The sequence below is a fragment of the Sylvia atricapilla genome, chromosome 24, assembly GCF_009819655.1.
Source record: "Sylvia atricapilla isolate bSylAtr1 chromosome 24, bSylAtr1.pri, whole genome shotgun sequence".
NCBI classification, from domain to species: domain Eukaryota; kingdom Metazoa; phylum Chordata; class Aves; order Passeriformes; family Sylviidae; genus Sylvia; species Sylvia atricapilla.
Window position 1 is genome coordinate 1,133,530 of NC_089163.1, and position 22,293 is coordinate 1,155,822.

At 49.4% G+C, this 22,293-nt stretch overlaps 3 protein-coding genes across 8 annotated transcripts in view; all 3 read right to left on the reverse strand.

The window, feature by feature from the left end:
- SRRM1 (serine and arginine repetitive matrix 1) overlaps nt 1-1,743 on the reverse strand; it is a 19,252-nt gene extending 17,509 nt beyond the window's left edge. For all 5 annotated transcript variants that reach the window (XM_066335035.1, XM_066335037.1, XM_066335036.1 and 2 more), the window contains exon 1: nt 1,658-1,743. In XM_066335035.1, coding sequence (XP_066191132.1) covers nt 1,658-1,678 — 21 coding nt within the window. In that variant the 5' untranslated portion in view covers nt 1,679-1,743. The remainder of the gene's footprint in view (nt 1-1,657) is intronic.
- A 1,896-nt stretch (nt 1,744-3,639) lies between these two features.
- On the reverse strand, nt 3,640-10,365 carry NCMAP (non-compact myelin associated protein). The gene is made up of 4 exons (XM_066335080.1): nt 10,348-10,365; nt 5,753-5,847; nt 5,542-5,626; nt 3,640-5,094 (listed from the first exon to the last, which is right to left on the reverse strand). Exons 2-4 carry the CDS (start codon nt 5,835-5,837, stop codon nt 4,953-4,955), a joined length of 312 nt encoding a protein of 103 aa, XP_066191177.1. The 5' UTR covers nt 5,838-5,847; nt 10,348-10,365; the 3' UTR covers nt 3,640-4,952.
- A 3,319-nt stretch (nt 10,366-13,684) lies between these two features.
- On the reverse strand, nt 13,685-21,610 carry RCAN3 (RCAN family member 3). 2 transcript variants are annotated; one of them, XM_066335071.1, is made up of 6 exons: nt 21,548-21,605; nt 20,653-20,690; nt 18,503-18,745; nt 17,175-17,348; nt 16,532-16,697; nt 13,685-15,737 (listed from the first exon to the last, which is right to left on the reverse strand). In XM_066335071.1, exons 3-6 carry the CDS (start codon nt 18,695-18,697, stop codon nt 15,529-15,531), a joined length of 744 nt encoding a protein of 247 aa, XP_066191168.1. In that variant the 5' UTR covers nt 18,698-18,745; nt 20,653-20,690; nt 21,548-21,605; the 3' UTR covers nt 13,685-15,528. The 2 variants fall into 2 exon arrangements, with proteins under 2 accessions (XP_066191168.1, XP_066191169.1); XM_066335072.1 differs by lacking the exon at nt 20,653-20,690 and having other exon boundaries at nt 21,548-21,610.
- Nucleotides 21,611-22,293: the final 683 nt, after the last annotated feature.

Here is a 22,293-nt window from a genome sequence, read left to right on the forward strand (position 1 = left end):
GAAGAACGGGGTTCAGTACAAGCAAAAATATAAATTGTCAAGGAATCAAATGATAATAAAGAAGAGGAAACTCCAAATTTTAAGTTCATTGTGGCCAGAAAGCACCTGGAATTAGCAACATAACAGATTGCAATGTCATCAGTTATTGCAAGGGAACAATCCACTGACATTCCTGTTTGCTATTCCAGAACATGGGGATCCTAAAGACTGGCTGTGGCCCAGGCACTTCCAGGGATCAAAACTCTTTACAGTATTTGCTGTGTGGCTTACAAAAAACCCACAATACTTGCCAGTTCACTTAACAACTGAATGTTCCTTTGGGTTGGGTTTTTTTTTTTTAATTATTTCACAACCCAGAAGGGAAACGGAAAGGAAGTTTCTTGTTGATCACACGTGGCAAGCAGCAATAGGACCCAAACACCACATAGCAAGGGGGCTACAGGAGTTTAAAGATAAAAAGGTTTGTACTGAAACTTCACAGAAAGCTGAAGAGCTGATAGAATTATCAATAGGAGGTTGCTTGGTGTGGGGAGTCTAAATTGCTGCTTTGCTGCATTTCTGTCATTTCACACTTGGTTCCTCCTGAACCCAGAATAAAACCAGAACACTGTTCACAGCCCCATTTCAGTGCCATGCTGCTTTGGCTTTTATAAAATGCCACCTTGCACAGGCCAGTTGAAAAGAATATTACATTTCTAATCCCGAGTTTTCAGCCTCAGTAATCCTGCTGCCAATCACATGTACCTGATTTGTAACCCTTTTAATAACTGCATTGGATCTAATCTGCAATTATTTTTCTCGAGCTAGTTCATGAACAGAAAACTGAACTAAGGGGAGGGTTACGAGTGCTGCCGTGTTTTAAAAGCGACCTAGCTACAGGAAATGAAAATAATACGGGTCGTACAAATGAATAAACCTTGAGATTTAGATTGATTCTCAAAAATTATCACGGAAACTCCAAAAATAAGGTCATTTCAATTAATAGAGGAAAAAGCAGAAAATAAATAGACCCTGGGCAGGTTTCACAGTCTCTGCAGAAAATGCAGCACAGCTGTTAGACCAGAGAAGAAACTCAAAGGACTGAAAATTAAAAACCAACGTATGAATACAGCCTAACTTCATTTTGCTATGAATACTCTTAAAAACCTCCCCAAAAAAATCTCAATAAAAATTAGGGCAGCACTATTTATTTCCTTGGAACGTGGACACTAAAGATCATGCACAGCGCAAACCCGGGCTGTCCCCTCAGAGCCCCTCGGCCCCTTCTCGCCCCCCGCAGCTCGGGGGTCGCAGCGGTGACACGGCCCCGCGTGGGTCGGGACCTCCGGGGCCGAGGCCGCTCAGGGCCCCGCGGGTGCCTGGCCGGGGAGTGCAACACCGAGAACGACGGCGGAGCTTCCCCCCGTGCCGAGTCCGGCCCGGAGCCGCGCGATTCCCCCCGCTGCCGCCCGGGCCGCGCCGCCGCGGCCTCTTCCCGCCGCCATTTTCTCCGCGGCGAGGAGCCTGCGCAGGGCGGGGGCGGGGAGGCACGGCGGCGCCGCGCGGGGCAGCGCGGCTCCTGCGCGGGCCTGCAGCGGGGCCGGGCGGTGATCCCCGAGCCCCGCCGGAGCCGCCGCGCCGCCCTCCCGCCCTCGGGGCCCCCCGGGCCGGCACTTACGCGGAAGAACCCGGCGTCCATCTTGGCTCCTCCGCCTCCTCCCGGCCGCGGCGCGCGCTGCCGTCCCGGCGTGCACCGCGCGCCCCCTCAGCCGGGCCGGGGGTGGGAGGGGAGGAAAGGCGGGAGGGGCGCGCGGGGCTGGGCGGGGCCAGGCGCGCGCGGCGCAGATTCTCCCTCCGCCGCCTGCTGATTTGTGGAGGGTCGGCACGCGCGCGGGAGCCGGGCCAATGAGAGAGCGCGGCTGCTCCGGCGCGCGCGGGGGTGAGCGGGCGCGTGAGTCGCGCTCTCGCGAGGTGTTGGCCCCTGAAGCCGTTGCTGACGCCGGCATCTCGCGAGATCTCAGCTGCCCTCACGGCCGCGGCTCCCTCAGGGGTGGCGGTGGGGCCGGGCCGTGAGGGCACCGCCGCCTCAGCCCTCGAGAGCGACCCCTCAGGCCTCTCGGCTCCTTCCCGGCATAACACTGATCCATGGGCAGGGCTCTGAAGAGGTCGCAGAATCCCCAGAGGAGTTGGGGTTGGGAAGGGCCTCTGGAGATCATCCAGTCCAACCCCCTGCCCAGGCAGGGTCACCTGGAGCAGGTGACACAGGAACACGTCCAGGTGGGTTTGGGATGTCCCCACAAAGGGAGATCCAGGCCCTCCTTGGGCAGCTGTTCCAGGGCTCTGCCACCCTCATGGAAAGAAGTTCCTCATGTTGAGGTGGAAGTCATTGTCATTTATTTTGTGGCCATTGCTCCTCGTCCTGTCACTGAACAGAGCCTGGCACCATCCTCTGATACACCTTAGAGATATTCTATGGATTGATCCCCTCTCAGCCTTCTCTTCTCCAGAATAACCAGGCCGAGCTCCCGCAGTTTCTCCTCAGGAGGGAGATGCTCCAGACCCCAAAATCATCTTTTTGGCCTCCCCTGGTCCCCCTCCAGCAGCTCCTTGCCCTTCTTGTCCTGAGGACAAGTCCTGAGCTGTCCACTCCCGCCCACTCGGGACAAACTGGTGTGACCAGTGTAGGTCACTGATCTGTATGGCTCCTGGGCTGAATCACAGATGCATTTTTGGGAAATAAATTGGTTACAGCACTCAGGAATAAAACCCAAGGGAAATTATCATATTTTATCTGTTTAGACTTGTAATGAGCTGAGTTTTGCACAGCTAAACTTGGGACAGTGCTCGACTCGGCTGCTCAGCAGTGGCTGAGGGAATTCAGAAAAGCTGATAGCTGAGGCTGGAATTGCTTTATGCGTTTGTTGAGAAACCTGCGGGAAGGCAGGAGGACACTAGGTGGAGCTCCCTGCTCTCTGCTGGGATAAGGAGGATGGAAATAAGGGGGGAAAGCTGAGTTTTGGGGTCAGCACTTACACAGCAGAGAAAAATTAAACATTTGATCGGAGTATCTGGCTGAGTGAAATTCCAGCAGGAGGAGCGACCTGCTGAAGATCCTGTAGAACTTTTAGGAGGGAAAAACCCAACCATTGATTCTTACAAGACAGGGCCAGCTAAAGGGGAGCATTCCCAAAATCCCTGTGTTTGGAAGAGGAACCTGGGGGCCAAATCAGGACAGGTTGGATCAGCCCTGAGGCAGCTGCTGTTAACAGGGCAGGGCGAGTGTGGGATTGTTCCTGGAAAGCTCAAATCCACAGCAAATGGCACAGAGCAGGGATTTTTGTTTCTGGAGAAGGTGGTTTTGCTTGCTCAGCATGAGCTCTGGGTTTTGCTGCCAGGAGGGGTTGTGGGGCCTCCCAGGAGGTGCCAAGATGAGGCAAATTTTAGTAGTATTTGAATTTTTCAGCTGGAGCAGTGCTGGTGTGGTCACAGCAGCCAATTCTGCTGCCAGCAATAGTAATTCTGTGAAACTGGAACTGCTTGCAGTAGTTGTGCTTATTCTGCTTGTGAGCTTCGTTGGCTTGAAATGAAGCAAATGGAAAGTAAACTAAATTTGCTAGAGGTAGGTCTGGCTAGGGATGTTAAAAAAAACAGCAGTAAGTTGGGCTTATATTTCCTAAAAATCTTGATTTTGATCCCGTGGAACTGCTCAGAGAACATCCAGAGATTGAGACAGAAAATCAACTCCTTTATGTTCTTTTGGAAAAAAATTAGATGTGCATCTACTGTCCCTTCTGAATTATTAAATCAATCCTCCCTGGCACAAAAAATAAGGTAGAGAAGCAGGATAAGAGAAATATTTACAAGGAGATTCAGAAACTTCACAAACAGCTGTCTCAATATTTGGTTTGGAATCCAAAACCTGCTCCAGTTTCAGCCAGAAAAGAATATTACAAAGCAATTGAATTTAGTTTCTGCACAATAAAAATTAGCAGCTAGTTAAACTGACCTGCTCAAGAGATCCAAGCTTATTGGAAAAACTAGGAAATATGAAATCTCAGACAATCTGCCAGTCAGTGTGTGACAATGGTGCTCTGTGCTCCCGCCCCGTGGGCTGTCAGTGTCCCTGGGAATTCCTTTGTGCCACTGCTGCACACCCACAGCCCTCACACTCACAAACAAACCTCGCTTTGGGCTGGATTCGGGAATAAAAAATGGCTAAAAATAGTTGGGCTGCCCCAGAGAACAAAGCCTTGCAGGGTGAGTGGCTGCACAGAGCCTCCCTTGCTTTATCCAGGATGATTTTTTTCTATTTCCATGCTTATTTTTTTTCAGTTAAAGCACTCAGATTTTGTGTAAGGCAAAGCATTCTAAACACAGCTCCAGCCACGAACCTGAATTGAGTGAAACCCCTCAGACACCAAGTTCCTCTGGAAATGGAGAGTTACAGAGTTTATAGAAATAGTTTCAAAATACTTGAAAATAAGAATAACTTTTTTTTCCCCTCGACCCATACATATGTAGCATTAAAACATGAAATATGAGTGATGATAAATACAATTTTGATACCTGCTGTACTACCCATCAGGTATAAAATCAAGCACAAACCTCTTCCACGTCACTTGTAACAAACTCAGTTTGGGGCATGTCCAGATTTTCCTCCTGTTCCTCAGCAGCACAGAGAGGGTTCAAAGTCTCTGAGGAATCAAAAGCTCCACAAAACCTGAGCACCTTCTCTTCCTGGTTTATCCAGACCCAGGAGATGCCTGGCTGCCATCCTGACAATTCCTAGACCTCCACCTGTTATTTCAGTGATAGGAAAAGCGTCCAGCCCTCTGGTTTTTCCTCCCAAAGCACCAAACCAGGATTTAAATCAGTTCACAGAGTGTGTAAGAGCTGGTTGCTGCTCCCAGCGCGGCTGTGCTGAGGGATAACAATCCCATCTCTTCTCTGGCAGGGAGGACGAGCGTGCCCAGTTACCTGCTGTGCAGGTGGATGTCCACAGGGATGAAGGTCACCGAGGGCTGCTGGGCCAGGCCGTGGCTGTGGTGTCCCACAGGAGGTGGCACTGCCAGTTTGGAGGGTTTGGGTTCCAGCTCCCGCCGCACCCGCATGCGCCTGGCAAAGGTAAAAGGGAAAACTGGCACCTGGGCTGCTCTCGCTTCTCCCAGGGTGAGTTTGGGGGAGATTCCCACACAACTCAGTCAAACCAAGCCAGGGTTTCACCCCAAAGATGGCAAAGTCCTCCCAGAGCACGTGAGCTCTGAGAAGTGAGCAGTCAAGCTCCCCCTCTGACAGCCTTGGTGCACACTTCAGACCTTCCCTGCACCATCAGGAATCCCTAAAAAGAGCTCCCACCAGGCAGCCTCTGTCAAGGAGCTCTTTGTGCTTCCTGTGATCCAATCACAGAGCACTGACAGTGAGATTCAGTGCACTGCAATCAGCACTTTAGTGCTTAGATTCTGCTGGAAATTTTCAGCAAACCCTGAAATACGTTGTTAGGTGGGAACTGGGGATTTGGTTCATCCTGGTTTGACTTGGTGACTCCAGGACTTGGCCACGTACCTGTTGTATGTTTTCAGGATGAGCAGAACCACTGTGAAAATAATAATCACCCCCACCACGATGGCAGCAACTATTGCTCCAGAACCTGGGAGAGAAGCAGGAAGGGGAAAGAAGCCATATTTACAAAGTTGTCACTGCAGTGTTTGAAGTTTGATAAGTTCAAAGTCCACTTTAAAACCAAAAAAAGGCACCACCCCACTCCTTTCCTTACTTTGATAGAGACTTTGTTCTTGGGATTTTGTGGTCACATTCACTGAGAGCTGAGTGTTATTGGTCAGTGGCGTGGCCGTCATCATCTTGAGTTGGCTGCAGAGGGGAAAAAGAGTGAATTCCTAAATTAATAACCCAAATTTCACACTGCTGATTGGGCAACTGCCCACCACAGGCTCACTGAACTGGGGTTCTTCATATTTTCACTGTGGTGGAAACCTGCCCTGCTGAAGGAATGGAAATTGGTACAATTGAAATTTTGGTACAATCTTGAGCAGTTTGCCTCAAAATGTCCCCCTGGTCAGTGCTAATAGGGTAAAATAAGATATAAACACAACAGTGTATTTTAAATGCTTTGAGATGTAAATTATCACCTCTGGTTGAGATTCAGATTACTGAGCAAATGAGTGTGAAGGATTCTGCACCCAGAATTCAGCAATGTCTTGAGGGAAGGGAAAAAAACTCATCACAGAAAGGTTTAAAAACTCCATTATGAAATAGAATTTAAAAGAGCTTCCTTCATCTAACACAGAGAAGAAAAACCATTTAACCCCTTCACTTAGAGCTCCAAAAGTGTCAGGACAAAGACCAGCCCCTGAACAGGGACACTGCAACGTGGCTGTGGCAGGAGGTTGTGAGTTCAGCCCAGTGGCAGCTCAGGTCTGTTATTGGAAGGGGATGAACTTCCAAGGGCACAGCTGAAAACATGCCTGTGTTTTGGTGGGTAAAACTGGATCTGGAAAGAACAGCTGGGATGTTTGCTGGTTTTAGAAGGGTTTTCCAAGTGTCCCTGGAAACCTGAGCCATTAAAGGGCTCCTTCAGCCCGAGAGGGGTGTGAGCACCACTTCAAAGAGCTCCCAGTCCCAGAGCTGAGACACTCCAACTGCCCTTTGAAAAGTAAATTATCCTTCAGCACTTGATATGGAACTGAGTTTCCAGGCAGGACTCTGATGCTCCACTGGGATATTGTGTGGCATGGTAACTTTAATTTTACACAGCACAATACGGACAATAGCCAGAAATAATTCAGTGGAAATCTGTTGGTAATAAAAATTAATACAAATTAAAAACCTACGGAGCAGGTCAGTGGGGAATGAGAGGGATCAGGAGGCAGCAGGAAGGGAAGTGGTTGGTGTCAGACAGAGGTGCAGGATCAGAACTGCAAGGGCCACTCTTCAAATACTTCAATCCCCTCAAGTTATAAGTTTAATTTTCTTCTTTTAATCTAAAAACCAAACTAACTTTGCCCCAAGCCTGTAACTGGGTCGTTCTCCTGTGAGTGAATGATTCCTTTGTTTAGCCAAGGCCAAGTTAATTCAGCAATATGAGCATCAGCTGAAATATTTTATCTTTAGACTCTGCCCAGCCCAATTGTCCACCTTGTGGCTCCTGACAAGGGCAGTGCAAATGCCAGACCTACAGAAGCCTTTTTTTTTCCTCCTCTGGCTACCAAAAATAAAACCTCCAAATAAATAAGGCTGAATATTTTAACGTTAAGCCATGAGATATTCATGCTTCCTACCTTCCCTCTGGGTGAAAGCACCTTGGGGATGGGGAGCTCTTTGTGCATGAGTCACCAGACCCAAATGATTTTTATTGTCGTAACGAAACCGCCTGTTTACAAAAGGGATTAATTTATCCAGCAGGCTGCACCAATCTGAGGTGCAGTTTGAAAACTGCAGCAGGCTGGGCTTTTTCTGCTTTGTGTAGCAAGTGAGGAGGTCCAAGGCCTGTGTCTCCAGCCAGGGTGGAAGGTGCCAGTCCTCCTGACCTGGAGTCCCAGCTCCATTCCTGCCCCGTGAATCAGCAGGATACACCTGACTGAGCCTCTGCTGCAAGAAAGACCCAGCAAAACCCAGTAAAATCCATGGGAACCTATCTACTGATTTTCAGCCTGGAGCCTACTCTGCTCAGAAAAACGTTTGGAAAATCAGGAGTGCTGGATAAAAGCCATTCAGCAGGGGAGAAGAAGTGGACTTTGATACAGTAATCACAGGACATTCTTTGTCCATGACACAGGGCTGCACTTCCCCCTGTGCACACACACCTGCCTGGGCTCTCAGAGCCTCTCATTCACCCTCACTCTCCACACTGCTGCTTATTTTTGCATCCCCACGTTACGGGGCTGGAAATGTTTCCATAAAGTTCAGCTTTGGGCTCGTTTCCATTTCAAACACCTTGGCAGATACAGGGGATAGGTTGTTCTGGCACAAGTGGGAGCAATGCCCCCTTTTTTAAAGGCTCCCTGCTGCCCCTGCCCTGCTGGGCTGGGTTTGTTTGTGAGGAGATGGGGCTCAGAGCAGCACCTGGCAATTACAGCAGAGGGGCCACAGGGAAAAGAGGGCTTTGTTTGAATTTTTTCCAGGATGGCTGGGCTTGGAGAGGCAGCTCCCTGCCAGGGAAGGCAGGTGCTGGTTGGGAGGACACAGATTCAGTGCTTTCACCTGGGAAAAGGTGGGGTTTCATGGAGCTGGGTTGTTCCTGCCCTCAGCTTCCCAGCAGCCCGGGAACACGGCCAGGGATGGAGGCAAGCTGTGATTTCACAGAGGAATAAAAACACAGCGTCCTTCAGTGAGACCTGAACGTGCCTGGCTTTACCTTGAGAGGCTCCACAGGGGGAGCAAGGAGGGAAGAAAAGCCTAAGTTCAAAGTGGCCTGAGGCAAACAACCCTCCCTGTGTGAGCCTCAGTGTCCCCATGTCAGGGCAGCACCTTTACATCAGCGTTCTCTCAGGTTCTGGCGTGAGCTGCCCAGGTTGAGCTCCTGGTAAAACACACTAAAAGCCGTTCATTGCCTTGCCAAGAGACAGTGGCACAAACTGCAGGCAGCTCTGGGCAGTAGCAGCACCAACTAAAAACCCCTCAGTAATTCTACCTGCCCAAAACCCCTCAGCCCCCACAGGTGACAAGAAGTGACAACAAGACCCCCAAAAGGAGCAACCTCATTTCTAAAGCCATGCCTGGAAACACAAATTCGGTAGACTTTTGTCACTGACTCGCCCAGGAGCAGTGTCTAAATCAGACTGTGAACTGCACATTGCCCAATTCTTTCTTTTTTTTTTTTTTTTTTTTTTTCTTTTTGCCTTAAAATTCTGGGCCACACACACTTCTCCTCCCCCTCTGTGAATGCAGTTATTCATGGGAATGACAGGAACTCCACCACGTTCAAATCCTAAAACCACTCCAGACCCTTCAGGGATCTGCAGGATATGGAAGAAAACAAGCCAGAGGTATTTTCCCACTGGTTCCAGGCCAGGATCTAAGGCACACTGAGATCAGGAGGCTTGCTTAGACACTTGGGAAATATCCAACAGAACCAGGATTTGGACTTAAAATGGAAAAAGCCCCCAAGGACCACCACAGTGCTGGAGCTCTGCAGAGCTTGCCTAAGCCAACTTGTTGGATGTTGAGGCACCTTCCCCTCTGCAGAGCCCTGCAGACACACAGCAGCTGACACCTCACCCTTGCAGAGCCCCTTGGCAAACCCTCAGTGCCCCAGTGTGGCACCCACAGAGGGGCAATAACTCTGTCAGAGCCTCAAGTCTCTGCTCTGCCCTTGTCTCCTGGTCTGTAATCACCAAATGGAGCCCTGCTGCCCACCCAGCACAATGCAGCCCATCAGTGAAAGCCGTTTACAAAAAGCCACGCTTCCTTTAGCACGGACTTCCTGGGGCAATAAATACATTAATTACCAGGAAAAACTAGAAATCGCCATTCAAACCTGTCAGCAGCTTCAGCGTGTTCCCAAATAAAGCAAGCAGTGTAGTTTTGTTCTGTGCTGGAGACACTCAGTGAACTGTAACACAATGCTCTGAGCTTTCGAGTTCCTTTCCTGTTAAATATTACTCTGCCAGCTCTTTCCAGCACACTGCTCAGCAGATTGGGAAAAAATAAAAAAGGAAAAATATACAACACAAAAAACCCCACCAAAACCACAAACAAATAACCACCAACAAACCCGTATTTATAGCGCCGGGGTTGAATAAGTCAGGAGAAGAGATTCAGCGTCCCCAGTGATGAAAGGACACCGCCGGCGATGGAATGAGCTTTCAGCAGCCGCTCGGGCTTCCCTCTCTCCGGAGGAAACCGCGCCAGACCAGCCCCAGCCCCGTCCCTTCAGGGCTCCCGAGTAATGGAACAACTGCTCAAGCACCAGTTGAACAGAAAAACGTGCGAAGACATCTCCTCTCTATTTCTTTCTGGTTTAGATGTACCGATAAAAGAACTGGCGTTTCCCGTGGTACATCCACTGTACAAACCCGGAGTAACCGCGCTGCAACCACCGCGTGCAGCGGCGGCGGAATGGAACAGAGCTTTGGGGCAGAAAGGAAAAGAGCCTTGGGGCAAAATATAATAGAGCTTTGGGGCAGAAAGGAAAAGAGACTTGGGGCAAAAAGTGACAGAGCTTTGGGGCAGAAAGGAAAAGAGCTTTGAGGCAAAAAGTGACAGAGCTTTAGGGTAGAAAGGAACGGAGCTTTGGGGCAGAAAGGACCAGATCCTTAGCGCAGAAAGCGGCAGAGCTTTAGGGCAGCAAGGTTACAATTACCCCCCTTCAGGAGCGGTTCCTACCCCGGACCCTCACCCGGCGTTACTCACGGAGGATGCTGCGGGCTCGGGGCTGCCCGCCGCCGCTCCCGCCCCTTGCCGAGCCCAGCCCAGCCCCGCCGCTGCCGCGGGGAGCCCGGTGCCGGTGCGGCCGGAGCCCCGGCACAGCCCCGCCGCCGCAGGTGCCTCCCCGGGGCCGCCCAGCCCGGCCCGGCCCCCGGCGCCGCCTCCCCGGGCCCGGGAGCGGCTGCGAGTGCCCCCGGTCCCGCCGGGCAGTGCCTGGGGGGGATGGAGGAGTCGGGGATAGGCACCCTCGTATCACAGGCACGGTTCCCAGGCTTTGGGGACAGCCCAATTCCTGCGGCTCTTCGATGCCCAAAGGTCTCCCAGGCACTTCGGGACAAGGATCCCGAGCACATCCAGACAGAACTAGTGATTTTGTCCGCTCGTCAGTGGAATCAAAGGAATCAAACTCATAAGGAAGCCTCGCCTTTAACCTGTCCCTCGTTGGCTTTATCCTGCAGAGAAGTGTGACCACGGTCCCTGTCTGGATCTTTCCTGTGGACATCACACTTTACAAAGGGATCTGTCCCCTGCCTGGACCTGATGCTGCTCCCATGGGGAACCAGGAACCCACAGGAACAAGCCACAGCTCTCACTCAGGTCCATTCATGGTTTAGGGCTGTCGAGCTGCCGTGCAGATGTTTCCCCACATTCTCCATTTCAGCCACATCTCCCACCTCCCTTAGAACCTGAACCAGGATAAAACCTGCTCCTTACACAGTCCTGCCTCCGCATGGAGGGCAGCAACAGGGGGATCCTGATGGTCCATAAACATTTGCAGTGGATTTCTAGGCAAGACCAGAGTCCAATTGGGCTGAAAAATGAGATCCTTCCTTACCTTGCAGCTCCTCCTTTCCTCTGACAGGAACACCTGTGTCCCTGACACAGCTCATACTTCACTTAGGTGTCCACCATGAGCTGGGTTCTACTGAACCCACAAAACACCACCACTGAGGCGTTTTCACCAGAAACCAGTTTCCAGATCCAATTATTTAGCAATTTTTTGTACAGCTACAAAGACCCACATTAGTCACTTCCAGCTGAATCCCACAGAAGCCTATGCAGCTCCTTAAAGCCTCAGAGTGAAATCCCAGCAGGGATTACTCACCAATCATCTTTCCAAGGGAATAAATTTCACTTGCTTGGTTTCCTTACACTGACTGTCCCATCCTGCATAAACAAGCAGGAGCACGAGGCTCTCCCAGGAACAGGAGTGGTTTTCCAGCCACAAACCTTCCCTGGGCTCTATCTCTGGAGAGCAGAAGGGGCTTCTTTCAACAGTCAGCAACCATAACTGGGAAGAGGTGTGAATGTAAGTTAATAAAAAGAATTAATAACTCCTTTTAAGTAGTACAGGAAGGGAGGCACCAGCCCGTGACCGTCCAAGTCAAAGCAGATGTGGGGTTCCCAAAGCCCCTGTGACAGCAGAGAGGGAAGGGGGGACTTTCCCAAGGGTTTTTCCCCTCACCAGGTCCTAAATTTGTAGCCATTTACTATGAGCTAGAGCCACACACCAGGTTTATACACTGTTAAGTGTATAAATACACTTGTATAATGTATAAATAAATGTTTATACACTGTTGCCCTGAAGCTCTGCTGCCAGCATCAGTGACCCAGTTTACAGGCATGCATTAAAGGAGGACCAAAGGAGACTCTGGGATGCTCCAGAACAATCCTGACGATGTTAATGGACATCAAAGGACAAAACATAACTGTGAATTAACTCCAGGCTCACCACAGCATTACCAAGCCCTAGGAAGTGGCACAGCCTTGTAACAAGGTGTGGAGAATTTACCATGGAGCAGGTTTTGACTCCTCCTGGAAGACCAGCTCAGCTCCCAGCTCTGCTGGTTCATCTGCAGTTTGCCTGCACCTGGCAGGGCAGAGCAGAGCCTGCAGTGTCTCAGTGACAACAAAGAGGGAACAGATATCACAGCAGATATCAAGACCAACTAAAAATTCACTGTGATTGAGTTTGGAGCTGTATTGTGAAATCAGGCCGTCGGTGATCTCCACACACTCACAGCCTCAGAAATAATTACCAGAGCCCCGGGAGGGATGGAGGGAGCTGAGGTGACCTGTCCCAGCAGGAGGGCACAGCTCAGCCTGGCTGTCCTCCCAGTCCCTGCTCCTGTGAGCCCCACACAGAGCTGCAGAGGACAGGAATTGGTTCTTTTCATGTTTTATGTAAGAGCAAACCAGACTGCCAGACTGTCTTTCCCACTGCCTCACCCTGGTCCTGCTGATGGTTGGAATATGTTCTCTTCACCAGGAGAATCAAACATTCCCTCTACAAGCCTGAGCATGCCAAAGTGTTACAGCACAGAGACGTGGTTCAGAGCAGGATTTTAACACATTAGGTAACATCTAAAATACAATGCTTTCTACTTTTGAGGCCCTGCTCTTGTTTTATGGAGAGATCAGACCCTGTGAACCCTCCCTGGAACTGTGAGTGATGGCAGGGACAGCCCAGTGGCACACTCACTCACATCTCAGGTCAATACCTACAGGAGGAGAAGTCTTTTTATCTTTGTATTTTCTCCAAGGGGATGAAGCTTTGCTGGGGTCTCTTTCCACACCAGGAACCTCTCCTAGCAAGTTTTACACTGAGAGTGGAGCAAATAAACCAACCCCAGTAAGATTCACAAACCAGCCTTCTGTTCTGGGCTCAAAAATATCCCTAATCCAAACTCAGACAAAAATGGAAATTAATCCTTTCAGGGAATAAATGAAGCAATTGGAATTTTATGCACAGGGTCTTTCCAGGGGAAACAGTTCTGTGACAAGGCAGAATGAGGAGCTGCAATCACAAGTTCTCAGCTATTATAAAACCAAAGTACTCCAATAACTCCAGAACACAAAGAAACACCACATATTTCAGCTGCTGCTCAAGGAGAACATTTTAAAGGAATTTGGGGTATTTATTTATACAAAGTGCAAGCTCAGAAAGGGCTGAGTTGGTGCCTCTTTTAGCAAGCTTGCTGCTAAAAACAGCCCTTCCCAGCAGGTCAGTGATGAGGAGAAACAGGTTCTGGTGGAGGGAATAAAGCAAACTCCAGCCTCTTTGCCAAGGCAATCACCCTGGAGAGGAGCAGAATCACTTCTGATATTGATCAATGGCTTCATTAAAGCTTTGAGGCCTCTGTTTGGCTCCTCCTTTCCCCCCAGATCTGCAAGGATCCCAAATCCCTGCCGTGGGTCCCTGCCACCCCCAGCTCCTGGGCACACAGAGTCCCCTGTCATGAGAACATTCAAACTGAAACCACCCTTAAAAAACCTCTATATCCACCTTGTCCAGCATGGAACACAGTTCACATCCCAAGTGTGAATGGCACTGCATTGTTTTATTTGAAGTGTCTTTACACAATGGAAAGTGCTGGAATGTTGTTCCACATTTTACACATTTATACATCAACAACATCATACTCGAGTCTCCTTATAAAACTGTTTCTGAAGGTTTTCCACTTACTCCTACTTACAGCAACTTCTACACTGGGGTAGAAAAGAAATCATTTAAAAAATAGAAACACCACAGAGAATCCAACCCGGACTTCTGGAATTTCAAAAATCCACAAGCCTGCTGGAGAACACAGGTTTTTGTTGGGTTTTTTAAGCTTTGTTTTAATTCCATGGAAAAGTGAGACAGTGAAGCTGGGCTTGGAGTGATTTCAATACCTGAAGAGATACGTAAATATCACACCTGTGATAGATGGACAAACCCCATGTACCTTTTTACTGTGTCCTATTCCTGCCTCTGGAGCAAGGCCCTGCCTGCAGGATCCCACTTTGAAGCTGGTGGCAGGAGGGATCCTGAGCAGGCACAACACAGAGCTGAAAACCTCCACATCCATGAGAATCCTGCCCATTCCTTTTCCCCCTGCTGTCAGTCAAGTGAAAACATTTCTGGAAGTTCAAGAATCACGTCAGGTACAACTAAAACACACTGAAATGAACCTGAAAAAATGTGAATTTCAGAATGATTTCTACACAGGAACATCAGCAGCCTGGTTTGTTCACAAATAATTTTATCTTTTTAAATAGAAAAAAAAGAAGAATCTGTCTAGACTAAAAAAGTTTGGCTATAAAATAGCATAAAAGCACAGGAGCAGGTGTTGTTATACCAAGGCATATTTTCCTCCTACTAAAACACTTAACACAAGATCACAAAATCAAAGATCTGTATTCTAAAAGATGCATCCTGGTCTCAGAAGCATCAGATGCTCTGTCAGACACACAGGAGGCCACACAGAAAAAGTCTTCATGAAAAACAGCAAACAAGGGCTGAAACTGCATAAAAACTGGCTAAGCCAGGCAACTGATTGTCTTTGAAAATACAAAACAGACTGGAGAAGTTAACAATTAACCCTTGGATGGTTTAGCTCCTGCCAGGGCCTAACAGTCACTGGATTTATTCAGATGTGGAGGTGTCCCGAGGACTGGAGAGGAATAAATGTCCCCAGATTGTCAGAGAGGATCAGGCACAACACACTCAACAGCTGGATCCTTATTTCACTCTACACTGTAATTAACTCCTCATTAGGTGTCGGTGCACCACCTCAGACACCAGAGCTGGAATGTTTGTGATGAACTCTGAGGTTCTTCCTCTGGTGTTCTCCTCCCTGGAGTCACCAACCCCCTGAATCCAGCTCCTCCATGTATTTGTGCCTCACATCAAACTACAAACACACACTTGGTATTTCTGAGCAAAGCAAAGGTTAACCCTCACTTCAGCTGGCCAGGAATCTGAGCAGAGAGAGTGCATTTCACTCGTGTTTAACACTGGAGTAACTGGAAGCTGTTGGACAGATCAGCTTTTAACTGCTGTACAAGGAACTTGCTGGAACCCACTGGTGACAGGAGGAGATTATTTCAGCACTTGGAACATCACACTGTACAACAGAGAGCAAAGGGCAACATCTGAAAAAACCAAAACACAGCCAGACTCCCTAATTGTCACTATTTCAAGTCAGGTGGATTTGCTACACTCGGGGGACGGGGCGGGGGACTAGTCCCTAAAATTAAAGTGCTTTTCAGAGCATTGGCATCCAAAATCTTGAACATGAGAGACAACTACGAGTCAGATCTGTTGTGACCTAGAGCAGCAGCACAGACAGCAAGACAAGGACTGGCCGGGTGCCTGGTGCTGGTCCCACGAGGAGCAGCTGGGCTCTAACAGGGCGTTGTCCCGCCGACCTCCAGGGCTCGCTCGAAGGCTTTGGAGTCGCTCAGGATGGTGGGGGGCGGCTCCGGGCGCCGCGTCTGCAGGATCTTCTGTCTGGGGCTCCGGATCTCCTCCTCCTCCTCGGTTTCGCTCTCACACACGTGCACCACCACGCTGGGGGTGGAGTCTGTCCCTGCGTGCAGCTCGTACTTCTCCCCTGCGAGCAGCCAGCAAGGAAACCGCCTTAAAACACGCGTTAAAAACACCCCCAGGGAAGAGTACTGAGCTCCAAAACCCCTTAATGGCTTCAACAGCGCAACCAAATAATTAATTCCCGTCCCGTCTTTAATGTGCTCAACCTCCACTCTTCACCAAACCTCTGAAATGCCTTAGAACAGGCCCTGTAGCAGTTACAGCACACTTTGAACAGAATCAATCTTTTAATTAATATTTAGAGGACAGGAAGGATGTAAAAAACTCCCAGGAAGACATCAGAACACAAGCAGCAAACACATTTGTAAGTGACATCATTTGTGCTGGGAATTTCTGTGACATTGGTAAAATAAAAGCTACAAAAGCATTTGGGTGCATCAAGCCTCCCCATTTCCTGCTTTTCACAGCAAGCAAACACCACATTTGCCAGGAAGGCTTAGAAAGAAGTTGATGATTAAAGCCAGAAAGTCCATGTTGGCTTCCAGACATCCTTAACAGCTGGAGCCACTCATCTGCAAGAGACTGAACTCTTCATTTCTCTGATTGTTTGTTCCTTAATCCTGAGGCTCTGACAAAATTCAATATATGAGTGTAATGGAGCCACTCCTTCACAGTCCAGTCCTGTGCTACACTCTCAATCAATTAATAATTAATTAAGTGAGGGATCATTTCATTCAAGTGAGAAACATCACATAAAAGAGACTCAGTTTCTTCTCACAGAAAAGGACAAGTAGATAAACTCCCCCAATAACCACTTTTGAAGGGAAGTGCCACACAAAAGCAGGTAAATGTCCCTACCTGGCCCCAGCTTGGAGACAGCACAGAGCAGGTCATAATTGATCAGAGGAGTTGCATCTTCACTCTGTTTCCACCCCACTGGGGGAGAGGCAGGGGGGGAAATCAGGAACTGTTTCACAGGTTGTGGAGGAAGGAGGTAGGACTTGTCCCCAATTTCACTGGACACCTGCAGGCAAAGCCAGGAGACACAGAGCACAAATATTAATTCCCTTTTTATTTGGCTTATTTCCCCACTAATGCACATCCACGCCCTGCACTTAATTCAGCCTAGCTTTAAAAAACAAAACGAGTTCAGCTCTTGCTACAACACCTCAGGAAGTGCTGCAGCTCAGAACCTGTGCAGGGGCTGCTGTGGGACCTGTGCCAATGCACCAGGGACAAAGAGAATTAGAAAGAGAATTTGGGACCCACTTATTTCGTTTCAGTCCCTCTGTGTGTCTGGGGGAAGGTGGTTTGGTCACTGCACAGAGACTGTCCCAACCAATCTCAGCTCAAGGTGAAAAAACAAAACTGTGCCCTAAAATTCTGATACAGCTCAGTGTGGAACACCGAGGTGGTTTCAGATATGTACCCCAAATTAATCTCATGGCCAAAGGAGGAATAAAGAAAGGCAGAGGTGCAAGAGCTGTGTGTCCCACTGTACCTGTGCAAAGTAAAGCTTCAGCTTCTTCCCGCTGAACTCGGTCTCGTGCAGCTCTATCCGAGCTCGTGCTGCTGCCTCGGGGTTGCTGAAGTTTATCCTCACCCTCCGGAAGCTTTTGAACAGCTGGAACGTCACCTGCTCATCATAGACTGTGAAAAGTGCTTCAAACCTTTCCTGGGGAGAAGCACAAACATTCTCCAGATGCAAAATGAACGTTCTCACTCCGAGAAAAGACATTTTCCTTTGCTCTCCTCTCCCAGATCCCATCCCTGTCCTGAATCAGCTCAACCTGCACATTCCACACCTCCCTCTCTGCCTGTAAACCCACACCCAGGGCAGCACAGCTTTGTCTCCCTGCTTACATCTGGATTCCAGGAGCAAACCCGTGTGAATGAGCCCAGAAACTCTGCATACACAAAGTGCCACCTAGTGAGAGCTGCTCGGAGGTGCAGGTCTCCAAAAACACTGGTGCTTGCACACGATTTTCATCAAGGAACTAAAAAACACTCTGCAAATCAGGTGATTTTTGCTTTAGATAAACCTGCAGCTGAGAAGGGTGAGGATGTTCCAGCACTGCCATTCCCCTCACAAAGGGAATATCTGAGAATGGAACAAGATGTGCTTTTACCCTGTCTGCATTTCTCACCTTCTGCTCTTTGAACTAAACTGGATAAAACACTTTCAGATACAATGTGAAAGGCCAAAATTCGTTAATGAGTTAAAACCAAAAGGCTGCCACATCTCCCTGGACACCCCTGGGATGCAAGGACAATGTGGGAATTCTTTCATGTAATGGAACTCATTACTCCTGATGCTTCTGACAGCAAAGGGAATTAAGATTTGACTGGATAAAATGCAAACAGGCCAGATAAAATTTACTTTATTACATGGTCTTCATAAGCCACCTTCAAAGTGTTCAAGTCAGAACACACATCCTGCAAACTTGTATCACTCTTTTAACAGGATCCTCGCCTGGAAATAAAATGTTTACATTGGCAGATTTTATTTTTAATCTTTATCATTTAAATAAGTTGGTTTTTTTTTAAATTCGAGATTTTATTTAAATCTGCCTTTGGATGTTGTACCATGATGTTTGGATAAAGAGAAAAAAAATAATCAGAAGAGCTTTTCATGGAGCAGCATTATTATCTTATAACAGTTTCCACAGCCAGAGAAGTGTGGTATCATCTGCCTTGGGTAACTGAGCTCACAAGGAAAATACCCTGGGTCGGGTTTTTCCTCAATTATAATGTGCATTAACACACTGAAAATGCAGAGAAAAATGTTCAATGGAACACTGAGAACACCTCACACTCCTTCCCCCTTACCTTCTCCTCCTGTACCTCGAACACGGCCTCGTGAACACTGCAGGCAAAGAGTGAGGTAGGCAAGTCACTTAAATCCATCATCTCTTCCAAATCCTCTTCATTTTCTCCAAAAATCATCTGCTCCTCCTCCTCCTGGTCGCTGCTGTACAGGTCTGACTGGCTGTCACTCCAGGACCTCATGGAATCCCTGAGCATCCTTCCCCCCAGCAGCTCCTGCCTCAGGTGCCAGCTTCCAGCAGGGCCCTGCAGCCAAAAACCCAAAACCAGATCAGAGGATGCCACATCTCCCTGCTCCCGCTGTCAAAGGCAAGTGATTGCACAAAGAAGAAGAAGAGGAATCAACGTGAAATTTGCTCTGTCCTGCTGCTGCTGCATTATCAGCACGAATCAGCAGCACCACGTCCCCCTGCTGAGGATGGAGGGAGGACTCTGCTGTTCCAGCAAAAGCCAGATAAAGTCACCCCAGCAAGAAACTGCAATTTCTCCTCCCTTTCCTCTGACAGGAATCCAAAATGACAGCACTGTTCCAGCAGCTTTTCTCCATGACACGCTTTACAGCGAGCAACTATTTCTTGTTTAATAATTAAAGCCATTTCCTGGGTAATCAGAGCAGACCTCTGGTACCTGAAAAAATAACTTTATTTCATCAATGAGAGCACGTGGATGAAGTTAAATCATCTCTCCACAGCTTCTCCAAGCCAACCAAAATCTAAAATCTCCTGAGGTAAGGAAATGTCCTTCTCCTACACCTTTCCCATAGGTGAGAGTCCCTACAGACAGGAGTAGACACATCAAGGAAGAAAAAAAAAAAGCAAAGAGCAGGAGACTAAATAAAAAACATCAGGAAGAATATTTTTCATACAATAGAAAAGATTTTACTGGAGTGGATCTTCTGCCACCCATCCCTGCAAAACTCCTCAGGTTTTCACACTGCTGTGTGTTGACAGAAAAACTGCACCAGATCTGGGTTTGGAAAGAGTGATAAACTGGGACACAACACTAAAAAAAAGGTAGTAAATATATGATATTTCATTGGCAATGATCACATCTGAATATTTGCCTAATGAGGGGGGGATTAAGTGGGTTAATGGCAGTGACTGCCCCAGTGACACCATCCCAAACCCGTGCACACGCCTAGGGATCTCAGTTCTGCTGCCCAGCAGGGGAGGAAGGATGGAGATTTGGGAAAACAGGCAGCTGGTGGAAACCTCAGTTCTTGTGCTTGCTGATTCATGCAAGGAGGGAAGAGAAAAGAAACAAAAACGCGCCCAAATGGTGAAAACAAAAGGCACCATCTGGCTCTGAGGAGATCTGGGCTCATCCAAACAGCAGCAGGACAGACACCCACATCCAGCCAGGCCCTGGTGGACTGAGAGCAGCATTCCAGCCCTGGCCTGGTTTGGATCCCACGTTCCTGAGCATTCCTGAGGGATCAAACCACCCAAGCCACAGCCACTGCTCCCAACACTGGCCTTGCTCAAACACCTCCAGCAAGGAGAGAGCAACACTGGCAGGGAAATAGAGAGTTTGGAAAGTAACCTCAAATATCTGAATGAATGGTGAACCAAACACAGAGTGAGGAACACACAGAGCAACTCGAAATTTGGTCAGGTGGAAATTTGCTCACTGCAAAACAAACTCAGGGCAGCAGTGAGATTAAACCAAACCCAGGAGTGAGAGCTCAGCACTGAGTGCTTCTGCAGAGAGCACTGGGCTACAGAGGCTACTGCAATTATACTGTATCTCTTCCTAATTAAGATTTCATCACAGTTCTGTTCTTTCTAATCATAAACCTACATGGTTAATTCTTTTTTTTTTTTTCTTCCCTCAGATAACTCGTTTTTCATTACTTCACCCAAATGAATTCAAAACAGCTGATTACTGAGCAAGGCAAAAATCACCAACAGCCCCCTGACATCAGGATGAGACAGGTGAGACTCAGGTATGAATATTAATTAAGAAGTACAGTGAGAAACAGCCCTGTGAGAAGTGTTATTTGAACAGACTGGGTAGAACTATTTACTGTGTAATTATTAGAAAGCATCAAAATCAGAAAAAGGACACTCCAAACTTGACAGGTACAGGAATGTGATTATCAGTGCAACAGCCAAACTGCTCTGCCTCAGGAAAAAGGGAATTTCTTCACTTACCTCCTTGGAAAGGTGAGAGATTCCTATTTATAACTTGTCTGATATGGAAGGAGATATGTAAATCTAAGTTATTTATTACAATCAGCTTATTCTTATCGTAGTATTAACAGCAATAAAATTATAAGCAATTTCATTGCCATACACATTAGCAAACGATTGGATCACTCGCTCCCTCACAGATTTCAGATTAAACAGCACAATTTAAAGGATCCCAAGAACTAAAGCCACTGGGATCAGACCTTTCACTAAATCCTTTCTTCTGAGCATTAACACCTGCTTATCATTTAAATACCAGCTGACAGGGAAACACTCTATAAAACAACCCCCCCAACTTCATAGAAGGCTAGAAATCATCTGAAATGAAATCAAAGCCGCTTCTGCCATGGGGAGCTGTGGTCCTTCCCAGCACAGGCAGCACCGGGGAGTTTTCCTCGGCACAGCCGCTCGTTCCCAGGCACATCCCATCGCTCGGGGGATGGAAGCGCTGGACACGGCTGGCGATTTCCACAGGCACGGTGACATCGGCTCTGATAGGGAGCGCACAGGGGGAAAATCCTCCCCTGGGAGGGCGTGAGGCCCTGGCACAGGTGCGGCTGTCCCCGATCCCCGGCAGTGCCCAGGCCGGGCTGGGCAGGGCCGGGACCAGCCCGGGACAGCGGCAGTGTCCCTGTCACGGCAGGAGGGGACTGAACCCTTCCCACCCACCCCACGGCCCCAAACCCTGCTGCTGAGCCCGCACACCGCCCGGAGCTGCCCCGCCTCACCGCGGCCGGACAAACCCGCAAACGGAGCCTTGACATTCTTCCGTTCTAAACCCCAAACCCTCCATCTCCGCCCTGCAAGAGGACGAAAACAACTTCCGCGGCCCGGCGGGGCCCGGCTCGGCTCGGCTCACCTGCGGACGGCTCTGCCTGAGGGGCGGCGGGGGCGCGCACGGGCCGTGTGTGGGGCGGCGGGAGCGCGCGGCGCCCGCGGGAGCCGGGGCGGGGCGGCGGCGGGAACGCGCCTGCGCGCGCGGCCCCGCGCCTCCCCCGGGAGCTGAGGGCGAGTGTGAGGGGAGCCCGTGACCCGGATGGAGACAGGGAGGGATGAGGGGGGAATGAGGGAGGGAATGAGGGAGGAAGGAGGGGGGAATGAGGGGGGAATGAGGGAGGGATGAGGGAGGGATGAGGGAGGGATGAGGGAGGAATGAGGGAGGGATGAGGGAGGAATGAGGGAGGGATGAGGGGGGAATGAGGGAGGGATGAGGGAGGGATGAGGGAGGAATGAGGGGGGAATGAGGGAGGGATGAGGGGGGAATGAGGGAGGGATAAGGGAGGGATGAAGGAGGGAGCCGGGGTTCCAGCACGGCCCGGCCCCGCCGCCGCCGCACGGGCCTTTGAGTCACCCCAAAACACTCCGGGGACACTTTTCGGGCGGTGTTTGTGCGCCACTGGCCCAGCCCTGAGAGGCGGCCGCAGCACACCGCCCGCTGTCCCGGCTTCCCTGGGGAATGGCTGAGCTCAGGGCCATGAGGGTTTATTTAAAATGCTGCAAATCGCCCTCGGAGCAGCATTTGGATGAGGGGTTGGTGTGGAGGAAGGAGCTGCCCAGAGCAGCTGGAAGCGTCCAAGGGCGGGTTGGATGGGGCTTGGAGCACCG

Bases quoted from the DNA above. Each gene is read 5' to 3' on its own strand.
- RCAN3 (XM_066335072.1), bottom strand. From the start codon at position 18,697: ATGCTCAGGGATTCCATGAGGTCCTGGAGTGACAGCCAGTCAGACCTG. The intron at 17,349-18,502 runs GTAAGGGGGAAG...GCTTCTCCCCAG, and splicing joins TCGAGGTACAGGAGGAGAAG to GAAAGGTTTGAAGCACTTTT. The intron at 15,738-16,531 runs GTAGGGACATTT...GGCTGCTCGCAG, and splicing joins TGTCTCCAAGCTGGGGCCAG to GGGAGAAGTACGAGCTGCAC.
- NCMAP (XM_066335080.1), bottom strand. From the start codon at position 5,837: ATGATGACGGCCACGCCACTGACCAATAACACTCAGCTCTCAGTGAAT. The intron at 5,627-5,752 runs GTAAGGAAAGGA...CTTCTCTCCCAG, and splicing joins AGAACAAAGTCTCTATCAAA to GTTCTGGAGCAATAGTTGCT. The intron at 5,095-5,541 runs GTACGTGGCCAA...TACCTTTGCCAG, and splicing joins ATCCTGAAAACATACAACAG to GCGCATGCGGGTGCGGCGGG.